Here is a 17,031-nt window from a genome sequence, read left to right as displayed (position 1 = left end):
TCTGAAATGAGAGTGAAAAATAATTTTAGTAAATTTAACGGAAAAAAAAAAGTGGTTTGATCTTTTTTAAGTAGCATATTACTCTTAGATGAGTCTTTTTATCAGACATGTTTTCACATCAGAAACTCTCACTGAAATTTTTAAAGATTGTAACCTGTTATCATTTATCCATGACTCTATTTTAAAAGATTTGTAACCTGTTATCGCTTCTCCATGACCCTGTTTTGTAATTAAAAAGATTTGTAACCCGTTATCATTTCTCCATGACTATTTTGTTTGTTATTTCATTTCGTCAAATAGCCAAACAATCTTGACATAGATTTTTTATTTATTTATTTATTTTTGAAAGATAACAAATCATTCAACTATCTATATAAAAAACAAAGACATCAGAGACGAAAATAAGAGGAATAGAAAATCATTCCATACAATCTGACATAGAAACAACGTGAGAAAATCATTCCATACAATCTGACATAGAAACGACGTGGGTTAGTACCAAGGTTAAAAGGCAATAGACAACCTTGACCCCAAATAGATTAGTCTAGAATGGCAGTAACATGCCAAATAGAGAAGGGGACAAAACAACATTTTTTTTTTAAAAATTCTGTACTGAAACCCAACCCATCATTTCACCATTACTTATCAGAATAAATACTCCAAATTATCCAACCAGAAATGGATCAAAAGTACAATAAAGCCCACACAGCTTTCCTCACCAAAACAAGAAAAATTTTGACTTTTCATGTCATGATAAGAAAAGATCAGTCTGGCTCATCAGTGTCTCTGCCCTTAAGGGGAATTGGAAGGGAGTGGCAAAATGAATCCCTCTTTCATACGCAATGAACAAATTTGCAGGCCTAATAAATGGCCCTTTATGCTATTTTGCTATCATCTATTGAAGTTATATGGTCCAGGTTGGTTTCCTGTACAAGGGGGAAGACCACAGTCCCACAGCTGCAACCTATGTAGATACAACATGATACATTGCGGGTTTCGTGGGCCTAGCTAACACTGAGAGGGATTGTTTCTCGGGGAAAAATATGGAAGCTCAGAGCCGACCTGCTCGAATGTCTCTGTCGATGTGGTCAGCATTAAGAGTTCCGGGAAGCTCTCTGAAATCCTCGTTGAATATAGAGTATGCACTGCGGAGATGAAGAACAATAAGGTCAAGAAGTTGGCAATGTGTGTGCAGTGTTGCAAAAATCGCGCCTAGGCGCTAGGCGGTCGGCCACCTAGGTGCTCTAGGCCTCCGCCTAGGCGCCCTAGGCAGTCCCCAGGCGCCTAGCGATTTTTTCAACCTTGTGTGTGTGTGGTTGGGGGTGGGTGGGGGCGGGGTCAGGTAGGGGTGGCAATAGGCCAGGCCCCTTGTAGGGGCCTATGTCCTTGCCTAATTAAGGCCTAGTTAGGCCTAGCTCATTTAGTAAAAAGGCCAGGCTTGAGCCAATTTCAAAGCCTATTAAACTAAACAGGCCAGGCCTATATATACCAGGCTCGGCCTTCAGGCCTAGCCTATTTATATATATATATATATATGTTGAGATTTACCTGAGTTCCCCCTGCTGCCGATGTCCAAGATTATAGAATATAATCCCAAATCCTGTCCCGAGTATCTGCAGATATATACAATGATACAGTGAAATATGAGTTGAGTGTCCTGCAGTTGGAATGAAGAACAGGAGCTCAGATATCAGAAATGTGCGATGAAATTACTAGCTATAGGGACTAGTTGCTTGAAGACTATTAGATTCTAGCGGACCACGCCAAGAAGATGGTAACTCTGTGAAGATTATGACGACTTTATACATATCATAAAATTTAATTCCATTATCCAAAAAGATTTAGGATAGTCGGTGTCAACACAGCGGATAGAGATGTAGAATTAGAAAGATACCGAGCAGACTATGCATTGATTGTTTTCTTATAGAGACGGGAATTCAAAGTTTCAAACTATACTTACGTATAATGGTCCAATGCCAAATCTATGGGCAACGGGTGCCAGAATAAACCACATGACAATAATAGCCCACATTTTACAACTGATTGAGAAAATTGCCATCAAAAGCATATCTACAAGAAGGAAAAAGAGATTAGAAGAGAGTACTTTTTAGGAAAAAAACTGTAAATGCAAAGGATAAGGCTGTTACCCGGAAGCTTCAATTTGTCGCGTAATATAGAGAAAAGCCTCATTTTCCACCTACTACTTGATTGCGGTAGATGAAACTTCTGAAGACAAGCAAAACGAATAGGCATCTGAAAATTTGTATTTATATCAGAAATATAAATAAGTCTTGTGCATAAATTTGGTTATTACCAGATCATCATCATCATCGTCAAATTCATCCCGAATGTGCTTGGGGGGAGACTTTGGTTTTACAGCAATGATCAAAGAATCTACAAAAGCATGAGATTACAGGTAGCGATTTATGAAGAACTAATTTTATCACATTCAAAGAAAAAAAATGCAAAATATCTGTGGACATACTGAGAGGTAACATCAAATCATCAGAAACCTCCAATGTATACAAGCAAATGACAAACACCTTGCATAAAGGCAACTGGTCCCCGATGAACCAATCAAAACGCAAAGTAGAAGCCTTAAAGGTTTGAAGAAAGAGGAAAATACTTCATCATAAGCTTCTTTAGTACCATGTTATTATAGCTTATAAGGGTTAAGGCTTAAGAGACAATGAAGGGTGGCGTAGAAACCTGAATTAAAACAAAAACTAATAGATTTTTATATTTCACTATAAGGCTTGACTTCTAATCCTAATATAGTGAAGATACACACCAATTTGACCTAACATAAAATATCAGTTACAAACTCCCGTTGAGTAAAAGAAGAAGATGCATAACAGAACTTCAATAAATGAATTGAGGCATTCAGATAAAACGCAGACCTCCATTGTTGAATTGAATTGTTTGATCATCCCCATTTTGGGTGTCATGCAATACTCTTCCTTGCAAAACAAGCTTCAAAGCTTCAATAGGTAAATGGCGATTTTTGGCAATCATTTTTCTCAAATCATGAACCTGTGTGTCATTGACACAATTAAAAGGATATTAAAAGCACACAACATCATTTGGAATTACAATGATTTTTTTTTTTAGTTGGAAAGTTTTTAAGGATAGAAATCAATAAGGTGCAGAATAGTGGCAAGTCTAATACTATCAACCAGTTAAAAAGTCCTTTTATCAAATTCCCACATCAAGACAACCAAAAATGAAAATAAGAAGCAAGGAACATTAAGAGTAGCATACCCACGGGACTTCGTACCAGAGAGAAATCTAGCAATACCGATTAAACGATTATTCACATAAAAATTAGACTTTTGAAACCAAAGCATATACAAAAACTCAATGTATATGAAATTAATGTTGATTTTTGGCAATACAATCAACTAGTCAGAGATTATAAAGGGCTCTGATACCAAATGTTAGATATATCATATATCTATAGTCTAACATCTCTTTCATATCACAAAATCATATACATTTTGAAAACTTTCCTTCTAACGGCAAACGAGGTCACTGGATACAGGTTCCATACAATTCCCAATTATTGAAGGAAGAATAACTTTCCATGTCATATGCCATTTCATACAAATACAGTCTAATTCTCTATTAGCAAAGTTAACAGTTAGCAGCATATTAGCTTAACCTGCACATTTTTTTTGAGTGACAAGAGAAACCCGTCTTGTGACCCATAATTGACCGGCTCAAATCACTAACAGGCCAGATCAAACTTGTAACTTTGTTGTTACAAAGCTAACCTAAACCAATTTGGATGGGGTTTGCAACTATAATTGCATCCTAGAATCTAAGTCCAGCAACAAATTCTCAATTTTTTTAAGAAATGTGAAAAAGATCATTCCTTTTGTGTATTTTCCTCACCACACAAGCAGCCCAGCACAAAAAGATGAGAGGTTATTAAGGAAATACGCATATAATGTTTCAGAAAAAATTGAACTACAGAAAACAAAATCACGATAATTTTGATAGAAGTTGCGTAATTGGGAAAGCTACGACGAGAGAAGCAAGTTTTACTTTGATGGAAGAAGGAACGAGGAGGCGAGACGGTGGAGATGGGCCGATTACTCTCAAATTGATTTCTACCATCTTCTTCTTCTCCTCCTCCCCCAACGCATCGCTAACAAGATCAAGCTCGATTTCACGTCCCATTGTTGAATTCAGAGAAGTCTCTCTCTCTCTCCCTCTCTTTCTCGCTCTCTACCTCCCTGGACGAAGCTGCAAGAAGATCAGCTCTGAAATCCGAAAATGGTTTCGGATTGAAATTTTGAGTTGGGCTATAATCCAACTTTCTCTTGGGCTCAAGAATTTTACCCAGTTTTTGCTTATCTTGATGACTTGAGCTCTTCGCTCTTGGGCCGGTCTCCCATTCTTTGGCTCTAGATTGTGTGTCTTCAACCGTTATTGCGTGGACCGTGGTCCATACAGATCCAAAAATGACGTGATTTCGCGTAATTTATTCACGCGACTCAATGCAATATACGATTTTATAATTCATAAAATATATTATCTTATCTTATCTTAGAAATTTCATTATTCTAATACATAATGTACATCATTCTAACACAAAAAATACATTATTTTAACTCATAAAATTCAAGACGTTGTCTTGGACCGTGATCTACACAGCTATATGGACCCACACAATACATGATTTCTTATCTCTGAAATAGTATCTTTTGAAGGACCCTTTAGAGAGACTTTTGTGATTCATTGTAACTTTATATACAAATATATAATGCATGTTTGTACCCGATATAAAAAGGTACTAGTGTTGATAGGTGTCTGAGAACAGACCCTTCTCTATTAGGGCATAAAATTGAGTTCATATCAAGTTCGGACTGGAATTGTCTATCCCTAAGACGACATCTTTTTAGGATCCTTCATAGAGACTTCGTCCATTGTTGACTACATATTTTGTGGGTGTTATGAGACTCATATTTTTATAATATTTAATTCGTTTGCTATTGTTTCCTTTTCTTCCCTCATTGTATCGGTTTAGTGAATGAGAATTTCAGTCAAAACTTACCTCTAAAGATAAGGTGGGGTTCGATCTTTACTACGAATATTGAGAGTTTGAATTTACAATGAATATCTAATACGAAGAAGTGTATAATTTGATATTAATAAAAGTTTGACAATAACCCAAACTTAGAAGAAACTAATGGTAGGTGTTCATCTCACTTAACTCATTCCTAACCTCCTACTAAACTAACACCATCATTACACAAATTTGTGTATACTTAAGTAGAATCAAACTCAAAGGAAAAATGAGAGAATTTGAATCATTCAAATTACACAAAGTGCAAACGCACCAAGGGATGAGGCTTTCATTTTCCACCATTCATCCAAGATAATAAAACCCAACAAATATTTATAGGGAGACACCATTTTCCTGCACCCTTTATCCCCATTATAATCTTCTCATTCTTGTAGCTATCCCTTTGTCTCCTCAAACTAAGCCCTGCAGGGATAATAAGAGTGTGAAGTTAAAGCTGCAAAACAATGGCTCTCAGAATCTGGGCTTCTTCCACAGCCAATGCATTGAGACTCTCCACTGCAGCTTCCTCCAAGCCTAATCTCTCCCTCTCCAGATGCTTTTCTTCTGGTAATTTTTCACTTCTTTCAATCCCTTCTGCATATATATCTCTTCACAGACATATATGGCTGTTTTGGTCTGGCTCTGATACCAAATTGAAGCATGTGCTACATCTCTATTAAAAGTCTAAGCTGATAGTTAATTGCACATTAATGGTTATATGCTCAACAAGTTTCTGCATGTTCATTGCATCTGTTGTTAGAGATATATAGCTGCAATTCTTGCCAATGGTGTTCATATTCTGAAGCATTAATGATTTTCGGGTTTCGTGACGATTGTTCTGATATAATATATAAGCACTGCTTGTAGCCATGAATAGAGACTACACTTAACTACTTATACCTTCACTTTCAAATCAAGAAGGCCGATAGGCCACTCCTGCTAGGGAGTCGAACTTGTAATTTTGTGAACTAAACCCTGCCGGTTTCATTGTCATCCTTATAAAAATTAGAATTTATGCATAGCATACCTGAAGTGAATGAAAATGTGGGCTTGTGTTTACAGTGTTGGAGGGGCTAAAATATGCAAAGTCACATGAATGGGTGAAGAGTGAGGGCTCCGTTGCCACCATTGGCATCACTGATCATGCTCAGGTATTCTCGTTTTCTGTTTTCTGTTTTCTGTTTTCTAAAAGCACGAGTAAACGTGTTTGTAAAAATTAAGAATTTCTTCCGTTAGTAAACGAGTTTGGGTATTTTCAGGACCACCTTGGAGAAGTGGTGTTTGTGGAGCTGCCAGAAGTGGGTACTGCTGTTAAACAAGGCAGCGGTTTTGGGGCTGTGGAGAGTGTGAAAGCCACAAGTGATGTGAACTCTCCAATCTCAGGGGAGGTTGTGGAGGTCAATGCTAAGCTCACCGAGGGACCCGGAGTGGTAATTCAATTCCCTTGTTATTTCATGAGTCCATGCACCTCTCAAGGGGTAATGTAGTCAAATTAGTCAGATAATCGATTTGGTAACCACAAAATTACAAGTTTGACTCGCAGTCCATCAGTCTTCTAGGTAAATTACAAGTTTGACTCATAGTCAAATTAGCCTATCAGCCTTCTAGATGTGAGCCGGTTATGGTCACAAGGCGAGGTTACCCAGTGCCCTCTCAAGGGGCAACCCTACGGCTACGGTCACTCTCAGTGAAAGCGGCCTAGTGACCTTCTTGATTTGAGCTAGTCAGCTATAAATGATCTAGGCTAATCTAAGCTGGTTTACCTCTTTGAAGTCATTTGTCAGTTAGGGTTGAGATTAAACGAGATTTATCCTGTACCCTCTCAAAGAGGCAAGCTCAACCAAGTTAGTCATACTGTTGACTCGGTAATTAATCATAATGTTACAAGTTTGACTTCCAGTGGGAGCAATATTAATCTATTGGCCTTCTTGGTTTAAGTTGGTCAGCTATAGACAATCTAGACTAGTTTACCTTGTGATTCTGTCTTGACTAAGGTCACAAAACGAGGTTTACCCGGTGCACTAGTAACTATGAGTTCCTCTTGTCACTCAAAAAGATATGTATTGAAATACTAATTGACATATATATGGTGTTTTTATGCATGTTTTACTTACATTTGGGGTGTGGTTGCATAATGAAGATCAATTCGAGCCCATATGAGGATGGATGGATGATCAAGGTAAAACCAAGCAATGCATCAGAACTGGGATCCCTGATGGACCCAAAAGAGTACACCAAGTTTTGTGAAGAAGAAGATCACTGAGATTCTACTTCCACTAACTGCCCTGCCTTAGTTTCATGGTTGATATATATATATATATACACCATGCATGTCTGTACAATGTATCTCAGTTATTCAAATTTCTACAATCATCAAAATCATCACATTTGGTTTTTTGACTTCAATTCAACCATTCTCTCACTCTAGCTATCTCTTCATAACTTGTAATTCCAACATTTCTGAATTGCCACACCCTCAAAGCGAAATTCTTTTGCCCTAGAGACAAGATTGTGAATGGATAAATCACGGCGACTCGAAAGTCTCTTATAAATAAAAAGGTTGGTGCTGGTTGCCCATAAGAAACCCTTCAGATTGAGTTATCTACTTGTGCAGACACATTTTAAATTATTTAACAGTAAGAAAGTTATAGGAAACTTGAAATTTATAGAAAACTTGTGATCCAATGGTATCAAGTTGAACTCCCGTACTGGGAGGTTGTGAGATCGAGTCTGGAGGTGCTATTGACTCTCTGTGTTTCATTAGATTTTATTGTCAACAGTACATCCTCTCAATCAAATTCGATTTCGATTTAGATTTTATTGTCAACAGTACAGCCTCTCGATCAAATTCGATTTCAATTCCCTCTCATGTGTGATTTGCACTTTGTGAAGTTACAAATTATAATTATTACACGGGAGTATGTCGTCGGTCAGTGCGCACCGACATTTGGCCCGATTTACATGCTTGGTCGGGGCGGAGTGTGGAAGCCTTAGGGTTGGGGATTTAACATTTTGGGACAATGAAGCTCGGAAGTCGGAGTGTGGGGGCCTTAGGGTTGGTGATTCAACATTTTGGGACAATGAAGCTTGGAATTCTAAAATTTTGAAGTAATGATCAGAAAGTAGGAATATGAAAAACCACTTCACTAATCACTACACTCAAAACTGGAATATGGAAAGCTAGAACCGTACCACAGCCTTCACTACATACACTCCTATATAAGTATGGCAGTAAGATCTCATCTCCAACTAACTTCAAGTAAGAGCAAAAGATCGATCGATCCATTTTTAATTTACACTGAGGAGATCACAGAAATGGTGGGGACTGTAAAAACAGAAAATGGCAGCTATATAGAACTGAAGGTTCAGATGCAAAACCAGCGTGATCACTACTTCACAATCAGGAGAAATGAAGCATTGCAGACTGTCTTGGTTGGGTACTGCAAACTGGAAGACAAAGAATTCGAGGCCACTCGTTTCTTCTTCGACGGCAAACGAGTCCAGGCTTGTGATACCCCAGATGAACTAGGAATGGAAGAAGAGGATGTCATTGATGCCTTCCAAGAAATGTTTGGTGGTACCCGAATACTCATTTCTCACTGGAAACCGGCCTAGGGTTTCTGGTGGTGGCCGGGTTGGAAACCGCCTATACTAGGGTTTCTAGTAGGCCGGACACCAGAGAGCGAGGTCATTCCCCACCGAAAACCCTAGGTCCGGTGGTTGAAAATTTAGGGTTTTCGGTGAGGGAGGGGTAGTTAAAAAAATTTGATCGATTAGGGTCATAAGACTGGCTTATTGTAACATTCTGCTTAGAATAAGAAAAATCTAGCATTACTGTACCTAATTATGGAGTGCTGTTAAATCCTATATAAAATAAGGTTTTCCAATGTATATATGTTTCTCAATCCACAAAACTAAAACTCAAAACATATATTGCTTGAGATCAGATCAGAAATTATTTATTTATTTATTTATTGATGAATGTCATCCCCAGATCTGCCCAAAGATCAACCAAAGCATTATTACATCTTCATTCCAATTGGGCTAAAAGGGGGCTCGAAAAGATGGTTTATTTACAAGAATTTTGAATGGTGGATCTTCCAATTCCTCTCTGATCATCAGATTTGGATCCAGGCCAGTTCTTGATTCTGGGTTTGGAGCATGCTGCATGCCCAAGTTTGCATTTTTGGCACAGGAGTTTAATTTGTAGCCATGTCAGCGCAAATCTGAGCCGTTGGTTTGTGGAGGGATAGTGGAGATGCCTTGTTTAGAAAGCTCATTGAGGACACTGTCAGTGGAGGGAGGCTTTAGCCCCAAAGGAAGGGGCAGCCATGGATTGTTTATCGCCTCCTTCACAACTTTGTCAATCAACTCTTCTGCCTGCAAAAACAAAACGAAATAATCTAATAACCATTTGGTCCGCACAAAAAGTGTAATCGGGATTCTGCAATTTGAGTCTCGTCTAATTTAAATGACACAAGAAATATCGAATGCCAAAAACTTACTGGCTGAAAATCATATGTTTTTTCTAGCATGTTGTATCTATCTTGCACTCCACCACTTCTGTGATGCCCTGAGGTGTTCTGCAATATCTAACGAATGTGTTATAATAATAAAAAAATAAAAAAAAAATCATCCAAATCAATCGGTTTTATTGTGTAAAGTGTACCTGAGGATATGTTGGATATGATCCCTGAGGTGGTGGCATAACGGGGCAGCCCCATGCTTGGGCATAAACCTTAAAAAACACAATTGTTTTTCAGTTAATGTTGTAAATATGTGTCTCGAGCCATGCATATTTAACTATCACGACAATAATTTAAGGTTAATATGAACTGATAGATGCAACTCTCGAGGAAGATTAACCTTACCCCTGTGTTGGACTTCCAGTTCCAATCGTCTGTAGGCTGCCATCCGGGATAGTGGTAAGGTGAGCCCCACACATGGGCCCCGGGATAGCTGCCTGGATGCGCCCAGGCGGAATAGAACTGACCAGCTGGGACGACGGGGGGTGCAGAATGATACTGTGGGATGGCCATTACGGGTTTACGTGGATAACAACTCCTTTGTGTTGAATCTCTCGATAAAGGCCATCTCCATTCGTCTTCTTTTGGTAATATTTGCCTGCGGTGCATTCTGTACTTCTGTTTCGAAAACCCCCGAGAAGAATATTTTTACTCCAAGAACAAAGAGTTTTGAGCATGTAATATAAGTATAGATGTCGAAATACCTGAAGATGGCTGGCTATGTTGTGCCTCGTCAAACCTTCAACTTTCATCATTTCGAGAATTCGTGAAGGAATGGCTTGATCGAGACCAAGTTGTTCCACCGCTTGTACAAACTTCTTGTGTAGTTCCGGTGTCCAGTCTACCTGACCAACCAAACACCAGATATAATGCACATGGGCCAAACCACACTAAAAGATTGAATCCAACTAATTAGCTAGTCTAACCCATAGCTTTATGAACCCATATATTCTTTCTTATTTTATCAATGTGTGACTGAAGAGTGCAGAGTATTACTGCCACTTACTTGATGTACAAATTGATAAGCATCTTACCTTTACTTTCTTTTTATTAGCTTTTGTCCCGGTTGAACTATTGACACCGGACGGTTTTTTAGGATCACGGCACTCACTGTTGGCGTTGGCACGAACATCCTTACTCTCCGAACAAGTAGAATTACCGTTCTTCCCCGCCTGTTCAGGGCTCGATTCTCGTTCCTGCTTGATAACGGGTGGATTAATCGCGGGAATAGTTTCAGAAACAGAATTGCAATAAGTAGTTTCGACAGATTTAGATTCTCCATCGTGCTCCACACTATCCTGTTCCATTGAGAGGTTAGTTTGATCGTGACATTCACCATCGTCAAGCGACCTCCCACATTGTTTCAGTTGTGGAGTCGAAGGAGCCGGGTATTTATCACATACTGATAACGTGTCCCGGTTGTTTTCCTGGACCGACGTTGATTGTTCAGTTTCGTCGGAGTTCACTGTATTTGCTTCTTCGTTCTTCGTTGATCGTAGCTGCAACATTGAAACTAAAGATTCTTTGACGGGTTTAAGCGATTCGACATCCTTTCCTCCTGCATTGAATGCCTGTTTAGACAATAAGCTCAGGGCACGCTTTCCATAAAACGAGGCAACAAATCGAAAACATTAGGCGTTCAAAACGAACAAACCTTGTGAACAACATGCTGCCAAATATTTCGTAGTTTGTCATCTGATAGCGGTTTCTGAAGAAACTCAACCGCACCGAGCTGCAAAATAATTAAGAGATACTCATTAGTCTGACTATAGTATATAAACATAAATGTGCAATCCAACTATCAGCTTAAACTTTTAGTTAAGATGGAGCACATGCTTCAATTTGGTTCATGTGTTGCTTGGAGCCATCAAAAGTAATCAGCCCCCACACGTGAGGGGTTGCAATCCAACTATCAGCTTAAGCTTTTAGTTGAGATGGAGCACACATGCTTCAAATGATCTCGAATATTGTTAAACTTTTTGCAATGACTATTGCTCAATGTTTCTCCTCTTGAACGTAAAAACGAAAAATGATCAAACAATGAATTTGAGCAAATAATCTCTCACCGCTATGCACTTCATCATGGTGTTAAGGCAGTAGACATTCGACACCACTACAATAAGAACACGAAACATGATGTTAGAACAATTAAGAGATCAAGATAGCCCCCCGAAGAATTTATTTGGTTAATACAATTAGAAGCACAACAGAATTTGCAGTAGCATTATATACAATCATGTCAATGACTTACGTATTGTGGGCAAATCTTTAACGATTTCCAGAAATTTAAATACCTCATTGCTGTTGCTAATATTAACCTGCAAAAATCAACAGTTTCAGGTAAAAAGACAGCAATTTACACAAGTCCCGCTTTTCAAAATTTTATCCACAAGTTAAAACCCTAAAGTTGAATTGATAAGTGGGGTTCGACATGGCAGCATTTCAGAGGCAAAAGACAGCCAAAAAGTAAAAGCAGTACTCATTACATTTTTAGAAGTCACTTCCAAATCGAGAGTGGCAAAAGATACAGGTCTCGAGCACAATAATTTTAGTTCCACTATTCGTCAAAACCTTTTCGAAAGTGAATATCAAAATCACACGGGTTTTGATTTTGCAATTATACAAAACGTTGGAGTGAGTAAAAAATTAGTACCTCCACAATAGCAACGTGAAATTCCACCGATTTGCTTGCGATTGCTAACAGAGCTTCGTTCTCGTTTTGGAACGTTGAAACTGCATAACAGAGTTATAGTTCACTTATTACTTCATAAACATGTAACGTCTTTTGAATAAATCTCGATTCTTGAATAACAGAACGTAAACTCGGACTATCTTTACTATCCAGATTAAGGCTAATAGTAGCAACATTATGGAAACTACAAAAGTTAACGAATCCGGGACAGAAAGGTTAAGGGTTCGTTTACTAACTGGAAATTTTGGAGAACAGAAAACAGAAAACATGTTTACTAGCACAGTTTTCCATTTTGACAACTGAAAATAATGTTTTCAGTTAGTAAACGGGCCCTAAGTATCTCTAGATTAGGAAAATCGGAAATTATGCTATTTTACCTATATAGTCCATTTCCTCGAGTTTCGTTTTCATCTTAGCAGCAGAATTGCTGTCCTCATCAAGGAGGAGAACACTAAGCCCCTTGGGAAAATCCTTCCAACCCAATAAATCATTTGCAGTGCAAAGCATTGCTAAACCGGCATTCTTTTCAGGCAGCCATTGAGAGTGAAAAATATAATGGCCACTTCACATCCAATCAGTCTGCAAAAACAATTGGATCTTTTTAATAAGCACACTTCATAGATCTCTTAGTGTATAATCCACACAAAGATATATGGATGTTATATTCTGATAAAAATTTGTAATTTTTCAACACAATAATAATCAATAACAAAATCCATGGCACAAGAACAAGTGAATCATTCCCTGAAGAAACTCATAAAAGGCAAAAACTTTCAACACAGATTACCAATATATGCATAGTCTCATTTTTTTTTATGCAACACCAAAGCTAAATCACAGGTTAGCTCCCAAGTTTAATAGTGTAAACATTTCTCAGACAAGTGATAAAGGTGCATGGTAGCAGATGATCAAAGTTTCCCATTTCCAGAACACTAATAAAAATCCAAACTTTGGAGTATAATCCTTGTTGAAGATCCAATTTTCCCAAAAGGGAGAGGGAATTTTGGTCAGACTATGATTCAAACCATCCACAAACAAACAAACCCACCAAAAAAAAGACCAATTTGAGATCTTCAAATGCTAGAAAAAGACAAGAAAATGGGGGAGAAAGAAAGAGACAAAAGAGATGTAAATACAAATGAACATACTACTACAAAAAACCCCAAGACCATCTGGGAATATAATGAAATGCATGAAAGTGAATCAAGAAAAGGATGGGGAGAGCAAAGGCAGAAGCTTTTTGAGGAGGATGCATACATACATACATACACTGCAATAAAGAACAGCAAGAAGAAGAAAGCCCAGAACTTGGACTTACAATTTAAGCAAGGCAAATGAATGAAGGAGTTAATAGGTGAAGAAATAATGCATGAGCAAAGAGGGAGGGAGTGTTTGCCCACTGTTTTCTTGAACCTTTCCCTATGCTCTTAGGAAGGGGTGTTGCTTAATGCTTAGTTTGTATGTAGCTGCAGAGAAACAGATTCCCAAACAGAGAACAAGAAAGAGAGAGAGAGAGAGAGAGAGAGAGAGAGAGAGAGAGAGAGAGAGAGAGACAGAAAAAACAGAGAAGGAGAGTGGCCCCTTTGGGCGGGTGGGGAGGGAGAGGTAGGAAGCGGGCATTGGAATGGGAAGTGGGAAGTGTGCTTTCCACATCCGCCTGTGACTATTTTGAATTCTATCTAATATACCATGCAACGCCTTCCGACATTAATCTCCCACCGGTCAAACATTAATTAATCACTCCCACTTCCCTAGCTAGCTAATCTCTTTTAACTTAAGAAAAGTTCTAAAGCCCCCATCATACTCCCTAATTCCCTATTATCAAGTATAGTATACCGGACTCGCACACGCTTCGTTAACTACTGATTTAGTATGCAGTATCTATAAAAAAGATTAAAGTTCAAATCTTGACGATAGTAGTGTTGAAATTATGTTCAAAATGGATAGATCCGTACAACATTTGAGTTACTGTACAGACTCCTGGTGCATGTTTAGCACATTATGAGTACCCAACTAGCGCCGCGTAAATTTACTTTTTTTTTTTTTTTACTTATTTTACTTGACACCATTGTTTTTCTTTCTTTTTGTTTTTCCTTATCATTTATCTTTTTTTTTTCCTCTCCTCCCTCTCCCCACTCACTGACAAAAAGTAATAAAAAGTTTTGTCTAAGTTTAACTCCATTTAAAAAGAGCAAATACTCAAAATGGTCCCTCGACTATAGTCAAATTTACAAATTAGTCATCGACTTTCAATTTCAACCAATTAAGTCCTTAATTTTGTAATTTTGACACGATTTGGTCCTCCATCTATTTGACCGTTTGTTGACCGTGATCGACGATCTCCAGAAGAACCTTCAGCTCTCGTCGGAGCACGTGGAGACCTCCAGGATGACGTTGCACTTGTTCGGAAGCACGTCGTCTTCTTCGCTCTGGTACGAACTCAACTACATTGAATCCAAAGGGAGGATGAAGAAAGACAACCGGATTTGGTAGATTGCGTTCGGCAGTGGATTCAAATGTAACAATGCGGTCTGAAAATGCAACCAGAACCTTAAAAAACTGACGATGGACCATGAAATTACATATATATTCTCAAAAATCACAGTCAACAAACGGTCAAATAGACAGAGGACCAAATTGTGTTAAAATTACAAAGTTAAGGACTTAATTGGTTAAAATTGAAAGTCAATGACCAATTTGTGAATTTAGCTATAGTCGAGGGACCATTTTGGGTATTTACTCATTTAAAAATTACTTATTGACCTTTTTAGTTTGAGACTATCAGCTATATAAATAATATGAGCTAATTTACCTCCTTAGTCTTTTACCATTTACAGGGCGTTTGGTTGGAGGGGATGAATTATGTGGGAAATGAATTGTAATTCCATGGGAGTTGAATTACTGGGATTAAAGTGGGAATTTAAATTCCAGTGTTTGGTTGACAGGAATAGAATTACTGGAAATTTCAATTCCAATGTTTGGTATACATGGGAATTGAAAGGGAATAAGTAGTATAAAGTCAAAAATGTTCATTATTGTTGTTAGACATTAATTTTAGGTTAAAAGAAAGAGGTAATTTTGACTCATCATTATCTTTTTTTCCCAGGAATTAAAATCCCAAGAGGGACATGGGATTTTAATTCCATGAAAATGGGAGAGTTGCAATTCTATGGAATTGCAATTTCCTCCAACCAAACTACGGTATTTAATGGCCTTTGGAATTAGGTGGGAATTAAGTGAGAAAGGAATTTAAAATCCCTCTAATCAAACGCCCTGTTAGGGTTAAAAGATAGGTTTCACTTCAGTCATCATCTATCTTCAGATAGATTGCAGACTTATTATTATTATTATTATAAATCAATATATATCATGCATTACTATATGGGATATTATTAATAATAATTTATAATTGTAGAGATATTTTAAACAGTTTTTACCATATTTGAATGGTCAAAACTTTTACCACCTATCAAAAGTGATTCAAAATTTCGATCACCTATTAAAAATGGTCGTAACATTTTGAAACCTTAAAAAATGCCTACTCTTATATATTGAAGAAAGACTATGAAAAAAAAAAAAAAAAAAAAAAAAAGAGGAGATGGTTAGGATCGGAGGAATATTTAGAAGGAGAAGAAGAAAATGTGGCGGCCCTTGCTAGATTTTTGTTTTTAATTTATTATGGCCCTGTTTGGTAAAAAATTAGTCTATAGGTCAATTTTGACTTATTTAACCACTGTTAATTGTTTGATTTAGTTAAAATATCAATATAAATGTTTGGTTAATTAGCGTTTTACAACTTCAAAAGGCTAAAATTCAAAAAGTTACTCCAAGCAACTTTTTCAATTAGCTTTTTGAGAAAAGAAATTATACTAAACAGCTATCAGCTAACAGTTAATTTATCAAACACTTTTTTTACAATCAGCTAATGTTATCAACTATTTATGCTCTCTAATTAACACAATCAGCTAACAGCTATTTTACCAAACAGGGCCTATGTATTATGTATTGACCATAGAAAATTGGTGAATACATTTGACATATATATAACTCAATCACTATTTTTTTTTTTAAGCACATGAGTCGAGACCTGGTCAGTCCTCACTCCTCAACTCATCAGAAAATAATTATACATTATAAACTACACTACACATTGAATCTCAACTCACAAAATAAGTTAATTAATTACACCGACAATATCAACCAATTACATTTCTCAAAAACCTTGCAATATATATATATATATATATATATATATATATATATATATATATAGAGAGAGAGAGAGAGAGAGAGAGATAAAGAGATCGAAACATTATAAATTACACAAGATAGATGTAAAATCTCGTCACACAAAATAAGTTAATTATATCGATGGATGATCGACAGTATCAACCACACATTTTTCCAAGCTTTGCAGGGTTATATATCAACGAAATATTGTACATTAAATTCATCAAAAGTATGAATGGTCGGAGTTGAAACTGTTGTTATCAAAGTTAACACGAGACTCCCTCTGCCCGCTCGTCGTATTGTTCTAATAATAACTCATGCATGCATGCATGCATGGTGGTGGTGAAGTACGTACGGTATCAGTATGTATTAAATGAAAAAAATGAGAAGTCAGTCTCACCCAAAAGAAAATAGGATAAGGTTAGCAAAGAGGACGAAGAGGTAGTAGGCTCACGAGGGCCTTAGCTTCTTCACCATTCACGAGAAATCGATTGAATTATTCATTTTTATCG

The 17,031-nt window shown here is 37.4% G+C and overlaps 4 protein-coding genes across 8 annotated transcripts; 2 read left to right on the top strand and 2 right to left on the bottom strand.

Moving 5' to 3' along the window:
- Nucleotides 1–613: 613 nt before the first annotated feature.
- Nucleotides 614–4,291, bottom strand: LOC109153148. The gene is made up of 7 exons (XM_019300948.1): nt 4,048–4,291; nt 2,901–3,033; nt 2,315–2,394; nt 2,148–2,226; nt 1,961–2,070; nt 1,549–1,613; nt 614–1,145 (listed from the first exon to the last, which is right to left on the bottom strand). The coding sequence occupies exons 1-7, from the start codon at nt 4,180–4,182 to the stop codon at nt 1,052–1,054; spliced, it is 696 nt and encodes a 231-aa protein (XP_019156493.1). The 5' UTR covers nt 4,183–4,291; the 3' UTR covers nt 614–1,051.
- A 1,126-nt stretch (nt 4,292–5,417) lies between these two features.
- Nucleotides 5,418–7,502, top strand: LOC109153149 (glycine cleavage system H protein, mitochondrial-like). Its single transcript, XM_019300949.1, has 4 exons — nt 5,418–5,638; nt 6,134–6,222; nt 6,331–6,501; nt 7,212–7,502. Exons 1-4 carry the CDS (start codon nt 5,536–5,538, stop codon nt 7,332–7,334), a joined length of 486 nt encoding a protein of 161 aa, XP_019156494.1. The 5' UTR covers nt 5,418–5,535; the 3' UTR covers nt 7,335–7,502.
- Nucleotides 7,503–8,296: 794 nt separating this feature from the next.
- On the top strand, nt 8,297–8,928 carry LOC109153152 (small ubiquitin-related modifier 2-like). Its single transcript, XM_019300951.1, has one exon. It carries the CDS (start codon nt 8,297–8,299, stop codon nt 8,684–8,686), a length of 390 nt encoding a protein of 129 aa, XP_019156496.1. The 3' UTR covers nt 8,687–8,928.
- Nucleotides 8,929–9,008: 80 nt separating this feature from the next.
- On the bottom strand, nt 9,009–13,929 carry LOC109153147 (two-component response regulator-like APRR2). Of its 5 annotated transcripts, XM_019300947.1 has the most exons (13): nt 13,608–13,929; nt 12,667–12,868; nt 12,251–12,330; nt 11,849–11,915; nt 11,664–11,710; nt 11,252–11,329; nt 11,001–11,168; nt 10,632–10,796; nt 10,302–10,442; nt 9,943–10,215; nt 9,741–9,809; nt 9,577–9,663; nt 9,009–9,451 (listed from the first exon to the last, which is right to left on the bottom strand). In XM_019300947.1, exons 2-13 carry the CDS (start codon nt 12,794–12,796, stop codon nt 9,287–9,289), a joined length of 1,470 nt encoding a protein of 489 aa, XP_019156492.1. In that variant the 5' UTR covers nt 12,797–12,868; nt 13,608–13,929; the 3' UTR covers nt 9,009–9,286. The 5 variants fall into 5 exon arrangements, with proteins under 5 accessions (XP_019156492.1, XP_019156488.1, XP_019156490.1 ...); XM_019300943.1 differs by having other exon boundaries at nt 10,632–11,168; nt 13,608–13,928; XM_019300945.1 differs by having other exon boundaries at nt 10,632–11,168; nt 13,703–13,928.
- Nucleotides 13,930–17,031: the final 3,102 nt, after the last annotated feature.

This window comes from Ipomoea nil, unplaced genomic scaffold (assembly GCF_001879475.1).
Source record: "Ipomoea nil cultivar Tokyo-kokei standard unplaced genomic scaffold, Asagao_1.1 scaffold2480, whole genome shotgun sequence".
Lineage (NCBI taxonomy): Eukaryota > Viridiplantae > Streptophyta > Magnoliopsida > Solanales > Convolvulaceae > Ipomoea > Ipomoea nil.
Note: the sequence above shows the minus strand (reverse complement) of the source record. Positions and strands in the feature narration are given on the sequence as shown.